This window comes from Thermobia domestica, chromosome 5 (assembly GCF_964235325.1).
Source record: "Thermobia domestica chromosome 5, izTheDome1.hap1.1, whole genome shotgun sequence".
Taxonomy (NCBI): domain Eukaryota; kingdom Metazoa; phylum Arthropoda; class Insecta; order Zygentoma; family Lepismatidae; genus Thermobia; species Thermobia domestica.
The window spans coordinates 31,038,186-31,053,115 of NC_137458.1; the positions used below are offsets into that span (position 1 = coordinate 31,038,186).

The 14,930-nt window shown below is 38.7% G+C and overlaps 1 protein-coding gene across 2 annotated transcripts in view; it reads left to right on the forward strand.

Moving 5' to 3' along the window:
• LOC145685833 (uncharacterized) overlaps positions 1 to 14,930 on the forward strand; it is a 210,576-nt gene that overhangs the window by 130,942 nt on the left and 64,704 nt on the right. For both annotated transcript variants that reach the window (XM_081758424.1, XM_081758423.1), the window contains exon 3: positions 5,767 to 5,906. In XM_081758424.1, the coding sequence (XP_081614550.1) occupies positions 5,767 to 5,906 (140 nt within the window). The remainder of the gene's footprint in view (positions 1 to 5,766; positions 5,907 to 14,930) is intronic.

Genomic DNA, 14,930 nt, shown 5'->3' on the forward strand with positions numbered 1-14,930 from the left:
TTCAACTCTCCTGTCTTCTCCTTTTCGATCTTGAGAAGGCATTTGACACCTAGCATTCATATACAAGCTCATCAGACTAGGTTCATCTAATTTTTCGACTGTTTCAAAATGTTGAACTTCTCTGTTTGTTATGAATCATCCTTATGAATAGAGATGCAAGTGCTCGGAAAGAAACGGCTTTTTTGAACGGCTCTTTTCTGCTTCGCTTTTTTGCTTGGGAAATTTTGGGCTTTTTTAAAAAATTTTGTTTCAAATTGATAAAGCAGACTTTGTTCCGCTTATCTACAGCACAAAAACTCATTTAATTAGTGGTTGATGGGTGTGTGAGCCTTAGAGGTGCATATATACATAAAGGAAAAGTAAAAGATGCCACCAAAAGTACATAAAGTGCTTAAGTTCAAGAGATACACAACAAATGGAGTTTGGAGTTTTTGTGCACTTTTTGTACATTTCGGATTACCATACATATGTGCGCAGTTACACTTAGAAAAAACTATTGTTTATTCATTGTTGGTGGAAAGTTTTTTTCTTTTCCTTTTTCTTCTCTGTACTTCAAAGGATTACATCGGAAAGTTTACACAAATAAAAATAAGCTTTTCATTGTTGCATTGTTATACTGTATTCTCAATGATTTTGCATTGTAAATATTGTTTAAAAAAAAATTAAACGGAATTTTCCAAAAATTGTGCTATATATTCAAAATTATACTTTATGCTTTATTTTATAAAATTATGCTTTATTATGCTCTTAAAATTAGTTTCTTCTTGTCCCTTAGACAGTCATAACCATGTTCGAGGTACCAACCATATGAATAAATTGCTATTATGTTTTTTATGCTTTTGGGTTGGTCTAGTAATAATATAAAACCTAAAATAAACCATGAATTTGGAAAAGATTTTTTTAAAATTCTTAACATATTTATATTATGAATTTCTAAGGATTAACCAATAGATGTAATAATTTTTAAACCTCTTATACACAAAAGTAAGTACTTTTATTTAAAAAATGATACACAAATAACTAGTGAAATTGTATGTAGTATTTTTAGTTCAAAATATCACACATCCTCTTTTTGAAACAAAATAAAATAAAACATGATAGATACACATTTATGTGATAATCTTAAAAGGCTGCCCATCAAGAGCTTGGTTTCGGGTGGTTCTGCACATTCTTGAAACTTTTAAGTTTTAACTTTCATATACATTGTATGGATATTTCGAACAAATTTTTCATTCATTGATCACATACGTAATAATCTCTTACCACCTATTAGGTGCTTCGGGTCTGCAAAATCGGTAAAATTCTATAATCCACTGACTGTTCCTTAAGCTTGTTTGTTAAGCGAATTTTCTGTTCATGGATCATATGCGTAATAGACCGCTCATCTGATCGTGTGGTTTCCTAGGCTAATAACCACCATCATGGTTTATCCAGTCTTAAAGGTTTCTGAATTTTTAACGACAGGAATTCAACATTTTTGTTTAAAAAATAAATGTGGAATACATTTAAGAAGAGTGGAAAAAATCAATCACTGTTTCAATTCACAAGAAAGGCGACAAAACTTATTGTAATAATTGGCGAGGGATTTCTCTTAACATTATATTAACAAGATTGACTCCATACGCAGATGAAATTATTGGAGATTATCAGTGTGGATTTAGGGAAATCGATGAACTATCGACCAGATATTTACTATTCGATAAATACCCGAAAACAAATGGGAATATATTACCCAGTACATCAGTTGTTTATTGATTTTAAAAAGGTTTATGACTCGGATAGGAAGGAAGTATTGTACAATTGTTAGAATTCGGAATACCGAAAAAGCTAGTTAGATTAATTAAAATGTGTTTAAATGAATCCCAGAGTAAAGTCCGAGTAGAAAAACTCTTGTCCATGAGCTTCAACTCGAGAATGGTCTGAAACAAGGAGATGCGTTATCGCCATTATTATTCAGCATTGTTCTGGAGCACGCTACAAGGAAAATTAAAGATAGCAACCAGGCCCTATAGCTGAATGGTATTCACCAAGCTATGGCGTATGCTGATGATGTAAATTTAATAGGGGATGATAGGAGAACAATAGAAAGAAATGCACAGGCCTTACCAAACGCATGCAGCGACATTGGTTTAGAAGTAAATGCAGAGAAAACTAAATACATGGAATTTCACTGGGATCGTAATACGGCAAATTGTGGATGCGTTAAAAGATGAAGTAATACTTTCGACAAAGTGGACACTTTCAAATATCTAGGATCAATATTACCAGACCAAAATCATATCCACAAAGAAATTAACTGTCGACTGAAATCAGGAAATTCGTGTTATTATTCAGTTGAAAATATTTTGTTGTCGCGAATTCTGTTGAGACATTTTAAGCTTAAAATATATAAAACGATAATCATGCCTGTTGTTTTGTATGGTTGTGAAACATGGTCGTTTGCGATGAGGGAAGAAGGCAGAATGAGAGTATTTGAAAATAAAATCCTGAGACGAATATTCGGACATAAGAGGAACGGGAATGGACGAAACTTCATGACGAAAAACTGTATAATTTATACGATTTACTAAACATCTTTACGGTCATCAAGTCTAGGAGGCTCAGGTTTTCAGGCCATGCAGCCAGAATGGAAGTGGGTAGGAACGTTTTCAAAGTTTTAACTGGAAATCCAATGGGAAAACGTCAATTAGGAAAACCTTGGAACAGATGGGAGGACAATATTAAGATGGATCTCGCAGAAATAGGAATACAAAGTAAAAACTGGATCCAGTTGGCTAAGGATAGAAGTCAGTGGAGAGCTTTTGTGAACGCGGCATTGAACCTTCGGATTCAATAAGCCATAGAGAGAGAGAGAATATATTTAAGTTAAGCACAACTGCACAACTACCATGAGCGAGTGGTTAGCTCTTGTACTTCTATCGGGAAGTCCGGGATTCAACCCCGAATTCGAGCATTTTGACAAGTTTTTCTTAATTCCATCTGTGAATGTAGAGATAGTGTGTGTACTGTGAATTCTGGCCGACTTCCTTTATCGTTTTTAAATCATTGTTATTACTAATTACCAGCAGTGACGGATTTGCGAAGGGGGTAGGGTAGGGATGTCTTCTAGATTGAAGCCTGTATCCCAAAATTACGGAATTTTTAAAACAATCGAAATATTTGTTATGCCTTTACTCATAAACTTTAAGCTCTCCTCAAATAAAAATTAGGTATTTTTAGAAAAAATAAACATTAATATGGAAAAAGCCTCCCAAAATACTTTTCTAAATCCGCCACTGATTATCAGTATGAAATGGTCTTCAAGGTTGAATCCGGATATTTATTGCTAAATACAAACAAAACGAAATATTAGTTATGCCTATACTCATAAACTTAAAGCTTTTCCGAAATAAAAATTAGGAAATTTTATTAAAACCAAACATTAAGCAGAGAAACACCTCCCAAAATACTTTTCTGAATCCGCTACTGATTATTTCTATAAACTGTATTCAAAGTTGTATCCGGAAGATTATTGCTAAATCATTGCACAGCTACAGTATAACAAAAATGTGGAAGCACGCTCTGGCAGATATACTGACAAACGTATGCTCTGACGGATATATTGAAAAACATAAGTTTAACTTATGTGCTAGAAGATAGAGAAGGCCTACTAATCTCCAAGAAATGAAACACGGATGACTAAAAAAGAAATGACGTAGAGAAGAAAAACGTCGATAACTCAGAAGTTAAAATAAAGTTAAATATCCTCCACAATTGCCCTCAAATACTACATACTGTATGTTTACTTTAATTCATAAAACATGTGCTCCATCCATCATGATGGTGAATTCCAGAGCGAAATATGGTATTTAGGTCATGGAATCTTATTTAACTTTAGAGTATACTATAAGAAAGCTATTCAAATAGAAAAATCATGAAACCGAAAAAAGCCAAATTTTTCAAAATTCTCGTTTTTCCCAAAAAAGCCAGCTTTTTATGTGCAAAAAATTATCGATTCAAAAAAGCCGGCATTTTTGCATCTCTACTTATGAACGCCTTAGGATACAATATGGTCGAAAATATTAGTGTTTGGACAAAATTGTGGGCGATAACAGATAACGACAAAATTGTAAAGCGTTTGTTCTCTTCTCATTCTTTCGTCAACCTTCTGTACTAAGTTTTCAATGATAACAGAAGGTCGTGCAATTCCTTTCCCAACGTGAACATTGGTGCAGCCGTCTTTAAAAGCTCTAACCCATTTCCGTACCATTGCATCGCTCATAATGTTTTCTCCATACATATCACTAATCTGGCGATGATTTTCAGCAGATATCACCCTTTTAGCAGTGAGAAAACGAATAGCATTGCGTATTTCACAATCGGTGGGATTCTGAATCATCGTAGGCATTTTAACTACCGTAAGAGGGTTACTTTGCACCAGATTTAAGGAATTTTAAAGAAATTGCATGCAACTTATAAAAATAATGTTTCAGAACGCTGTATTTTAAACATATAAATAACATATATTATATACAGTAAAAGGAAAAAATTGCAAGTGTATTAGTAAACATTTAGTATGGCCATAGTTATTGAAATATAAACTTTGGTGCAAAGTTAACCCATACGTAAGGATGCTTTGCACAACATACAAGAAAGTGTGTTCAACATACGAATGTAATGTTTCTGTGCAATGCTTTCCCGTCAGTATTTATACATTTCACTTTTTACACAGAACTACATGCAGTCTACAGGACTTCACTCAGAAAAGCTGTGTGTGTTTTTTTTAAAAGAACTCACTAGACTATCGGAGGGGCTTGAAGCATATACGCATAGGAATGACTAACGTTAGATTAGAAAAAGAAAGAAATCATGCAATTTGGGTGCGCTTTGGCCTGATAGCTGCAAACTCTGTAAATATTCTACTGTTTACGTTTGTGATGATATTCTTGGACATATAAAGCAACCAAGGGAAATCAGTTGGCGGCAATTTTTCTCTGTTTCTTCAGTTAGCATTTTTGTGGGATATATGCTAAACTATCAGAATGTAATTCATGTGCTGGTAGCAGAAAATACATAATTTTCTTTACAAATATCGGTAATTCATACTAGGTACTGATACCAGTACTATCATTCTCATATCAATATTTGTAGTACAAGGCAGGAGGTACCAGCAGTAGTAATGTCCTATCTGAGGGGTAACTTTGATCGGTGCAAATTAACCCCGATTAGAGGCTGAAAACGCCTTCTCCCAGTTTTATTTTTTATGACTGTAAAACCTTTCACACTTCAATTTCACATATTGCTTCAGAGTTCCATTATACACAGTAGTATGCTACGAAACTAACTTAACTTTGACGGAAATTCTTGTAGGTGATATCTTTTAAATTTTGTCGGCCTTTACAGTGACTGCTATCCATATCTATACAACAACAAATCCTCCCGGTAATTAGAACTGAAGTTAACCGCCAATATTATAGCCAAAACACAGTTAGATGTTCTGTCTTACCATGGCAGTTGAAACTTTCTTTTTACAGTTCATGGTGTTACCAACAGAGGACCGTGCAATTCTTTTCATATTTTGTGCAAAGTTACCCATGATGTGCGAAGTAGTCTTTCTGTACTTACAAAGAAGTTTAAACATATTCCGTATTTCCGTGTCGAATATTTCCGTGCCGAATTTCAAAACAGTATTTACTTTTTGAAATAAATTATACCTTAGTTTCGATAGGATGGATAAAGTGAGAGAAATTATTGTTATAAAAATTCCCTCTCTATTTTCACTTACAGGATAAGATCAATGAGGTTCAGACCTGTATCCTATCTTCTCTGTTTGGAAACAGGAAGGGCAATATGAGAAGTAACAATTCAAGTATTACACCTGTATATAAATCATCGGAGCTAGCGGAGCTATTACCTCTTTTGTGCCAGTAAGTTACTTTGTGTACAGCATTCTATTGGGTAGAACTAAGTAATTATTTATAACATTTATTTGATACCTTCACAACAAAGAATGAGGTGTTGAAATAACACAAAATGACTACCACTTCAGCGTGTTACTTGTGTGTCAATTCAACAGCAAACTATTTTTTTTTGCTAGTCGTCGACTTCTAGCTCCCGCCCAAAGGGTACCGCCCTTTATATCGGGAAGTGGAGGAAAGGAATGATGGGGACTGGAAAATTGTGGATGGGTACTCGTAGATTTATTAAACTTTATTTCAACATTTTATTTTACATCATCATAAATATATTGGAGCATTTTCAGAGCAAACAGACTAGTATATCATATAGTATGAGAAGGGTTGGACATTATGGCCGTTAACCATAATCATAGTTGAAGGTGGATGGGAATGAATGGTAATGAGGTGCACAAGACGTCACAGCAACGGGTTTTGTTAGCAAGACAGATGTGTGTTATCTTCTGATCCGGGGGCAACTCCGGATCTGATGAAGACAGGGGAAGCCCAGTTAAACAAGAGGACTACTGTGCATAAGATGGAATAATGCAAGGTGATGCCGTGTCAGTGATGTAGTCTGTGATGAAAAGATGGTCAGGACTGTCAGGTGGTAAGGAGAAGTGGTACAAGGTAAATAGGAGCGAAAGAGGGGTATGACGGAGAAGGACATCAGTCGGGTGTAAAGCAAAGTGATGCATCGTGTCTAGTAGGAGTGGATGATGAGTTTGAAAGCGAGTTGAAATGTAGCGGAATCGTAGGGTTTCAAGGTGATAGAGTATGTGGGGAAATGGGGTGCGATCATAGAGTTCATGAGTTGGGCTGGGAAGGCGGATACGGAAAGTTAATCGGAGGGCGTGCCGTTCAAGAATTTGAAGTCTGGTATAAAATGAGGGAGCTGCGGCTATCCAGGCTGTAAAACCGAAGGTGAGGACTGGGCGGAGAAAAACTTTGTAGGTGGTTAATAGGGTATGTGTGTTCAATCCCCAGGTAGTACCAGTGATACGGCGTAAAAGGTTGAGGCGATTATATGCTTTGGCGCAGATGGACCTGAGATGAGCAGTCCATTTCAGATGTCTGTCAAAAACTATACCAAGATAAGTGACGGTGTTTTGAGGCTGAAGAGGAACGTTGTCGACATGAACATGAAAGTTAGCAGGGTTGCGATACACGCGAGAGCGTTTGTTTGGAGGAAGAAAGATAATGGTTTGTGTTTTAGCAGCATTTAGGGTTAGTCGCCAGTGATTGCACCATGAGAGAAATGTGTCAATAGCAATCTGCAGAGTTCGATTTATCTCTTGGATAGTATTGGCTACGGCGAGAAAGGCTGTGTCATCTGCAAATTGATATAAACTGATATTTCTAGGCAAAATAGGAAAGTCGGCCACATATAACAGGTATAATAACGGAGATAGTGAGGAACCTTGAGGAACACCAGAATGGAAAAATATAGGATGCGAGAGGTGATTGTTGATAGATATATAACTAAGGCGGCAAGAAAGAAAGTGGGAGATGAAACGGATGTAACACAGAGGAAGGCGGTAAGAGAAGAGTTTGTACACAAGACCAAGATGCCACACCTTATCAAAAGCTTTTTCCAAATCGAATAAGACAAGGCAGGAAGGTTTGGATGTGTTGAACTGCATTGTGATATGGGTGGTAAGGCGCAGAAGCTGATCATTGATACTATAAGAAGGTCGAAAGCCTGCTTGTGGAAGAGGAAGAAGATTATGATCGGAAAGATGACGATGTAGACGTGTGACAAGGATGCGTTCCAGAATTTTGCTGAATACAAGAGTGAGCTGAATAGGCCGGTAAGAAGAGACATCATGTGGAGGTTTGTTTGGTTTGGGAAACATTAGAGTGATCGATGATTTCCAGTGAGTCTGAATGTAGGCCGTACGCAAAATAAATGTGTAAATAACTGAAAGTAAATGGAGAAGAACATAGGGAGCCTCTTTGATATGTCGGTAAAAAATACGATCAGCGCCTGGAGCCGACTGACGTTTTCTGGCGACTGTACTGCGGATATCTTCGACCGTAATAGGGGCAGTAAGATAATTATTTGCAGGTAAATGGTGGTTGGAATTGGGTTGGAGATCGGGTGAAGAAAGATTGAGATTTTCTGCTGGATGACGGCGTATTGATGGGACAGGTGCAAGAGGAGTGAAAATGCCTTGAAGATAATCAGCAAAAGCATTTGCTTTAGCAGTATCATCAGCGAGAGCTTCGTCTCCTTCTAAGAGAGGGTACGGTGTACGAGATGATCGGCCAGTGAGTTGGTGGAATCGCTTCCAGTACCTGGTAGGATGGGTGATGGTGGAAAGATCATTGCAGCTAGTGATCCAACGACGACGTTTATAAGCAACGAGGTAGTTGTGAACAGTGCGTTGATACTGACGGTGGAGACGAAGGGACTCAAGGTTACCAGTCTGAGTGAAGTCTCGATAATGTGCCCGGGAACGTTTGATAAGTGTAAGATACTGAGGAGGAAGAGCTGGTTTATAAACATGTGCGGTTCGATGTGGAATATTTTAGGCAGAGGCAGTGTGGATGGAAGCTGTAATAGTATCTAATGCGATATAAAGGTCATCTTCTGTTTCGGGATCCGGGACATTTTCTAATTGATTTTGAAGTAAGGTGCGGTAACCGTTCCAGTTTGCTTTGTCGAACAGAAGATAAGAGCGTGGGGGTGGAGGAGTAGTGTGAGAAGCAGAACGTGGGGTTGTAATGGTCAGAAGGATTGGCACATGGTCACTGCCAAGAGGATCCAAGACATCTAGGTTGCACCGAGTCTGTAGGTTGAGAGAAGTGATAACAACATCTGGTGTCGTATTACTACAAGGTCTTGTAGGTTTAGGTATCGGAAGAAAGTGTCCTGAAGTGTGCGTTAGAAGGTAATTGCGGAAATCCTGTTGCTGGCGAGGAGTGCGACTGTGAAAATTCAGATCCGCTAAAATGATGTAAGTACGATAGTTATCTGAAATGTACTGAATAAACGGATATGGAAGAGGATGTCCAGGACGGATGTAGATAGTCGCAACAGTGATGTTGAGCTGTTTGAAGTATAAAGTAGTAACTAGATGTTCGGGGAGTGGAGTTATGGGAAGAGTAGTGCGGCGAAAAGGAAGAGATGGTGAAAATCCTATGGCGACCCCACCACTTGCCCTCCTCGCTGGTATCAAGTTATCGTGCCGAAGCGTAGTATAGTTTGGCAGCTGTACGTGGGTGTGGGCCTTAAGATGTGTCTCGTTCAAAACGAAACACGCAACATGTTTCTCAAAGAGGAGCTGTTCAAATAAGATTTTATGTTGAGGTAAAGAACGAATGTTCAAAAAGAGAAAAGTAATGTCCATAATGATGTGAAGGAACCAGATGTTGTCGGAGAGAGTCTTAAACTTCTGTTTGCAACGGATCTGAATGAAAGTAAACAGTTTGGCCAGAGTAAGTAGCAGTAAAGTTGATGTTAAGTATCGCTTTGGCAGTTTGTTGGACTTGGCAAAGAATATGGTTGCGAAGTAGCGGATGAATGTTTTGTAGAGTAACAGTAAGAAAAGACAAGAATTGGGTGATTGTAATTGGTTGACATATATCTTGAGGAACAGAAGCTGATTGAGTGATATGTGGTTTTAATGGTACCGTTAATTCGGGCTTGAATGGATCCGCAGTAGGTTTAGCTTTGCATTTGTAACTGTAAGTAGGATGTCCAGTTTCATTACAGGTGGAACATTTCGGAGTTTCTTTCAGGTTAGAACAATTGCGGGTGCTATGAGGGCCAGTGCAGAAGCCACATTTGAGTTGGTTTGGACATGCGCCGGTCGGATGATCGTTATATACTTGGCACTTTTCACACCGCATAGGAAGTGGAGCAGGAGAACCAGAAGGCTCGACACGATGACGTTTGCGGTAAATGAAGGCGCCATTTGAGAGAAGAGAGTCTATGGTGTCGTGAGAATTGGTTAAAACACGGACCATGTAGGTGTTTCCTTGTGCGTTTTTGATACGGATACATTTAATAATAGAATGTCCATCAAGCTGGAGTTCCTGACTGATTTCTTCATCTGTAAAGGACGGATCAACACCTTGGATGACAACTGACAAAGCAGGTTGTTTGCGTGGTGGCGGTGGTTGCTTGGCTGATGGAGTGTTGAGTTTAGAGATAGAAGCGTTTGTACCAAAGATTTCAAAGGAATAAGTATTGCGGAGAGTGGATGCAAATTGGTCGTCTGGCGTTTTAATTATTATGCCTTTCTGGGTGTAGATGATTTGTGTGATGTTCGTGCGAATTATGTATTTGACAATGCGATGATACAACTTCTTGAGATCCAGATACTGAGGATCATAGTTGGTAAGAAGAAATGTAGAAATGGCTGGTTTAACAGAAGTGAAAGAAGTTTGAGCGTCCATGTGATGAGATGAATCAGATGCAGTAGATGATTCGCTGAGAGTATGATGGCGTTTTGGTTTAGGTGACTGAGGATGATTCGGATGAACTTCATTACGTGTTGTGCGTTTAGAGCTCTCCCTTCGCTTGTCGGCAGATGCAGACGGAGCGGAGGAGCCCAAGGAAAGATTAGAAGCGTGAGGCCCAGTAGCCATGATGATGAGCACACAAAACAACTAATGAGGTATGGTAAGCAGGTAGAAGCCACCCATTCGGATAGCGGCTTAGGTGAGGAAATGCCCCAGTCTATACGTGTCGCAACGAGCTACCCTTGGCTGAGATAAGTCTGATAGCTGTTGCTCAGCGAATATCTGACGAGCAAGTCCCAGGATCGTGGACAGAATTACAAAAAACAGCCGTGCTGACGTTTGGTACGTCCCAGCTGATGTGGTCAATATCGCTATCGACCTGAGAGATCGACAGCAAACACGTCCTTCAGAGCATATCAGAAATAACACCTTACTGGCTGTGACTATTTGCATTGGATTTTATTGTTTGGTATGAGCAAAGCTTTGCAAAACATAATTTGCATTTATGGCAAGTAACTATTAATATTCCATGTTTTCTGTAATCGGTCGCAATAACATTGTTGTCAACCTGTGAATCATGTGACAAGAGTTACACATATAGCAGTGCTTCCATCTATTTTCTTTATCTGTTATTCTTGTGTCTTAGCACGTATGAACAGAAGGTGGCAGAACTGTTGTCTATATAACTGTTGTCAGATAATTCACAGGTTTACAACGATATTATTGCGATCGATTACAGAAAACATAAACATTATGCGTTATTGGCATAAGTACCAAATATATTTCGCAAAGCTTTGCTCATGTTTAAAGATAAATACCAATTCAAATTCCCTCAGGTAGTAACAAGTTATTTCTGATATGCTCGGAAGGCGATTTGCTTGGTGCTAAATTAACACACAAGTAACACGCTAAAGTGGTAGTCATTTTGTGTTGTTTCAACAACTTATTTTTTACAGTGTACCCTGCTATACAATACCTTTGCATCAATATATTGTATTTTAAGAAATAAAACTTTTGAAGTCTTTTCCTTTCATCATAAGTTGGCAGTATCTCAAAGGTATATTTTTAATCACGTAGTACCCTAGCCATAGGAGCTCCATACTCGGTTCTGATTGGTTGAAGTTATCCGTTTCTCGCCACATTGGTTACGTATAGCAAAAATCAAATGCTGGCTACTGTCGCCCTGATAGCACAGTTGCTCGGCAGACGCCGTGCAGTTCACCTCGTTGTCCCGGTAGGGGGTCGAGTGGAAGTAGTGAGTGTGCTTATTTGCTTCAGTTCAACCTGTATTGTCAAGTGGAGTATTTTCTACCACCTAGTTCTCAGTGTTCTATTTACTCTTTTCATCATATTGTATAGTGTGAAGTACAGATTTAGCTTCTAAGTGCATCATGTCCATTATCAGAGTGAATACTTTAAGTTATCCGAGTGTCGTTCCAAGATGTTGTGAACAAGCCTAATACATTAGTCTTGCATGAATGGCTTCGAAATACTTTTTATCTGTTCCTGATCAAGTTGTTAGTATTGAGTTTGATTATAGTCACAAACAGTTATATCTTAAGTTAATATCGCAAGTGCTTTGTGAACAAATTCTGTTTCGAGTGAATGGAAAGGTCAGTTATTCAGATGATCTTGGTACATATAACATTTTAATTGATTGTGCCAGTTCCAATATTATGACTGTCTATTTACATTTGGTACACAACGAGTTTGAAGATCATCATATTTCCCTTATGCTATCCCACTACGATGAAATTAAATCAATTGAAGACGAAATGTATTCTACTGGATATATCTATGAAGTAAGAACTTTGAGAAATATAATACGTATGCATTAAGTGTCCCATACCTTCTTATGTGACTATATGCGGTTTACGTTTGTGGTTAACGTATGGAGGTGAAGTTAAACCTGCGCCATTTGTGACTCACCAAATCAATTTCTGATGGAATTTACAAAGCACCGTATCCTTCCAGCCGTAACAGCTTCAGTATCTAGTGTCTCATCATCTAGATCCCCGTCCATGCCCGGCACTTTGAACAAAGTGGTTCCTTTACCGAACGTTCTTTCGTTTACTAGTTTCCCCGTATTAATTGAGAAACGTCCTCCAATTTTACAGGAGAACCTTCCACCTCCAACAGCAAATTCTGAAACTACTTTTCCTAAGGCACTTAATGAAACCGAACCCACTTGTCCGCTTGATGTTTCCCCCAGTTCTGCAGCTGCATCTCTCACCAGTTCCCCTGCTATCGCCTCCCAACAGACCCTTGCTTCCAATACATTGCAGAGTGATTCGTTCAGTTCCAGTCCATAGCGAGTATTGCTTCCGATTTTCCACAACAGAGTATGACTGTTTCAGCATCTTCAGCATAGGAGATCTATATGCTACCTGAAATCGCGGCTACTCCACCGTTAGTGGGCATTGATGACCCCCACCAGGAAGTGAGTGATTCTTTCGATATAGATTCACCATCTACAGAAGAATCCCAATTCCCTCTCTACGCGAGAAGAAGAGTCGCAAACGTCGATCTCAGATTTCACCTCGTGATAAATCTAGTAGAGCCAATAAACTTCAGAAAGCTAAGAGTGCCCTTCCCGTAAACAACAATTGTGTGTCTGGTTTCACGAGGTCACGAGTAGATCTCCATCATAGTGAAAGAAGTGCTAAGGCAAATGATAGTGCTGTCTTCCCAGACAAGTGAGTATATCACCTCCCAGTATAGAATGGAAATGTGTGCGTGTGTTTTCACCCATCTTTGTTTATTGAAGTGTATTGTGTCGTTTCCTCGTGTCCTGATTCTTTGGTGTCTTTTTATTTTTCTGTTGCCATTAAATATGTATGCCACGCGTATAACCACTATAAATGTCAACGGCATTTCTAGTCATATCAAGCCAAAATCACTAGCCGATTACATGAACAAATTGTCTCTGGATATAATTTTCCTTCGCAAATGCAAGTTGACAATTTCTCATTTCATTTTAATCATTTGTGGGAAGTCAATCCTTAAGAAACTGGTTCTGGAACAGCTATTATATATCGCAAACATATCTCATTAACCGCCTTCTCAAAATTTCTGTCAGGTCTTATTATCAGAGCCAATTATGAAAATATACACTTTTCTAACTTATAATCGCCGTCTGAGGATAACAAAGGCACTAGCCGATCAACAAATCGTCTCTGGATATAATTTTCCTTCAAAAATGCAATATTGACAATTTCTACTTTGTTTTTAATCTTTTGTGGGAAGTCAATCTTCCGAAACCGGTTCTTGAACAGCTATTTTATATCTCAAAGATATCCTTAACCGCCTTCTCAAAATTTCCGTCACGTCGTATTATCACAGTGAATTATGAAAATATAGACCAGTAACTTATAATCGCCGTTTGGGAATAATAAACATGCTGAGCGAAATTTCTATCTCCTCCATGTTCCAACGGAGTTACATATCTGGTGCCAGAGATTTGATCTGTGTAGGAGACTTCAACTAGTGCTCTCAACGGGTCGGGTCGGGTCGGGTTGAAGACCGACCCGACCCAACCCGTGATCCGAATTGACTGACCCGACCCGACCCGACCGACCCGAACCGTGATCCGACCTCATTGACCTGACCCGACAACCCGACCCGAGTTTATCCGATTGACCCGACCAAACAACCCGACCCGAGCTGACCCGACTGACCCGACAACCCGACCCGAGTTGACCAGACCCATAACCCGACCCGAGCTGACCCGATCTGAGGGTCGGGTCACGGGTCGGGTCGGGTCAACCCGATCCGTTTGAGAGCACTATGGTCATGATACAGTGAACGCCAAAATGCACTCCCATTGGGAATTAAACCCGGACCACGTATACCGAAGTCTTACACGTTAACCACTAGCTAGATCAAGTGGTGGATTTGTATATGCATCTTAATGAATATTTGGCACTTTTGACGTTTGGTTATTTTTTTTATAACTTATACTAATGTCCGACGTGGGAAAAGTTTATTTTTTCTTGCTTTAGTTCTATGTGACGAAATTTTTATTCAAGGTCAGTGTTCTCACCTGCTTGGACGGCAGGGGGTCTTCTCGGAAAGCAATAGCAAGAGTCTCTTGGCGGAGACAAAAGGAAATCGTTTAACTACAATGATAAGGGTTGAGGAAACAGGAGAACACCTGTGATTTTTTCCAAGCCTTCAACTTTCATTCCAAAATAGGTTCTTATGATTCCGGGACCAGTGCCACTTTGATTTTTCTTTCTTGGTAATTAAAACGTATTTTACAGTATATATAGTTGCACGTAAGAAGATACATAATATGAATTTTGTAATTTAAAATTTAAAAATACAGTATGATATTTAATTACAAAGTACTAATTTTATTTCATCACTTTCAGCCCAACAAATGAAATTCAAACAATTCGATTCCTGGGACTTGGTCATCAATACTGCGTCTTATTCTTTGTCTTGCAGTCAAGTCTTGGTCCTGCATTTCGTGGTTTTTGTGGTCTTTCATGCTATACAAGAGTCAAGAATGCTCGCCTCATCGGT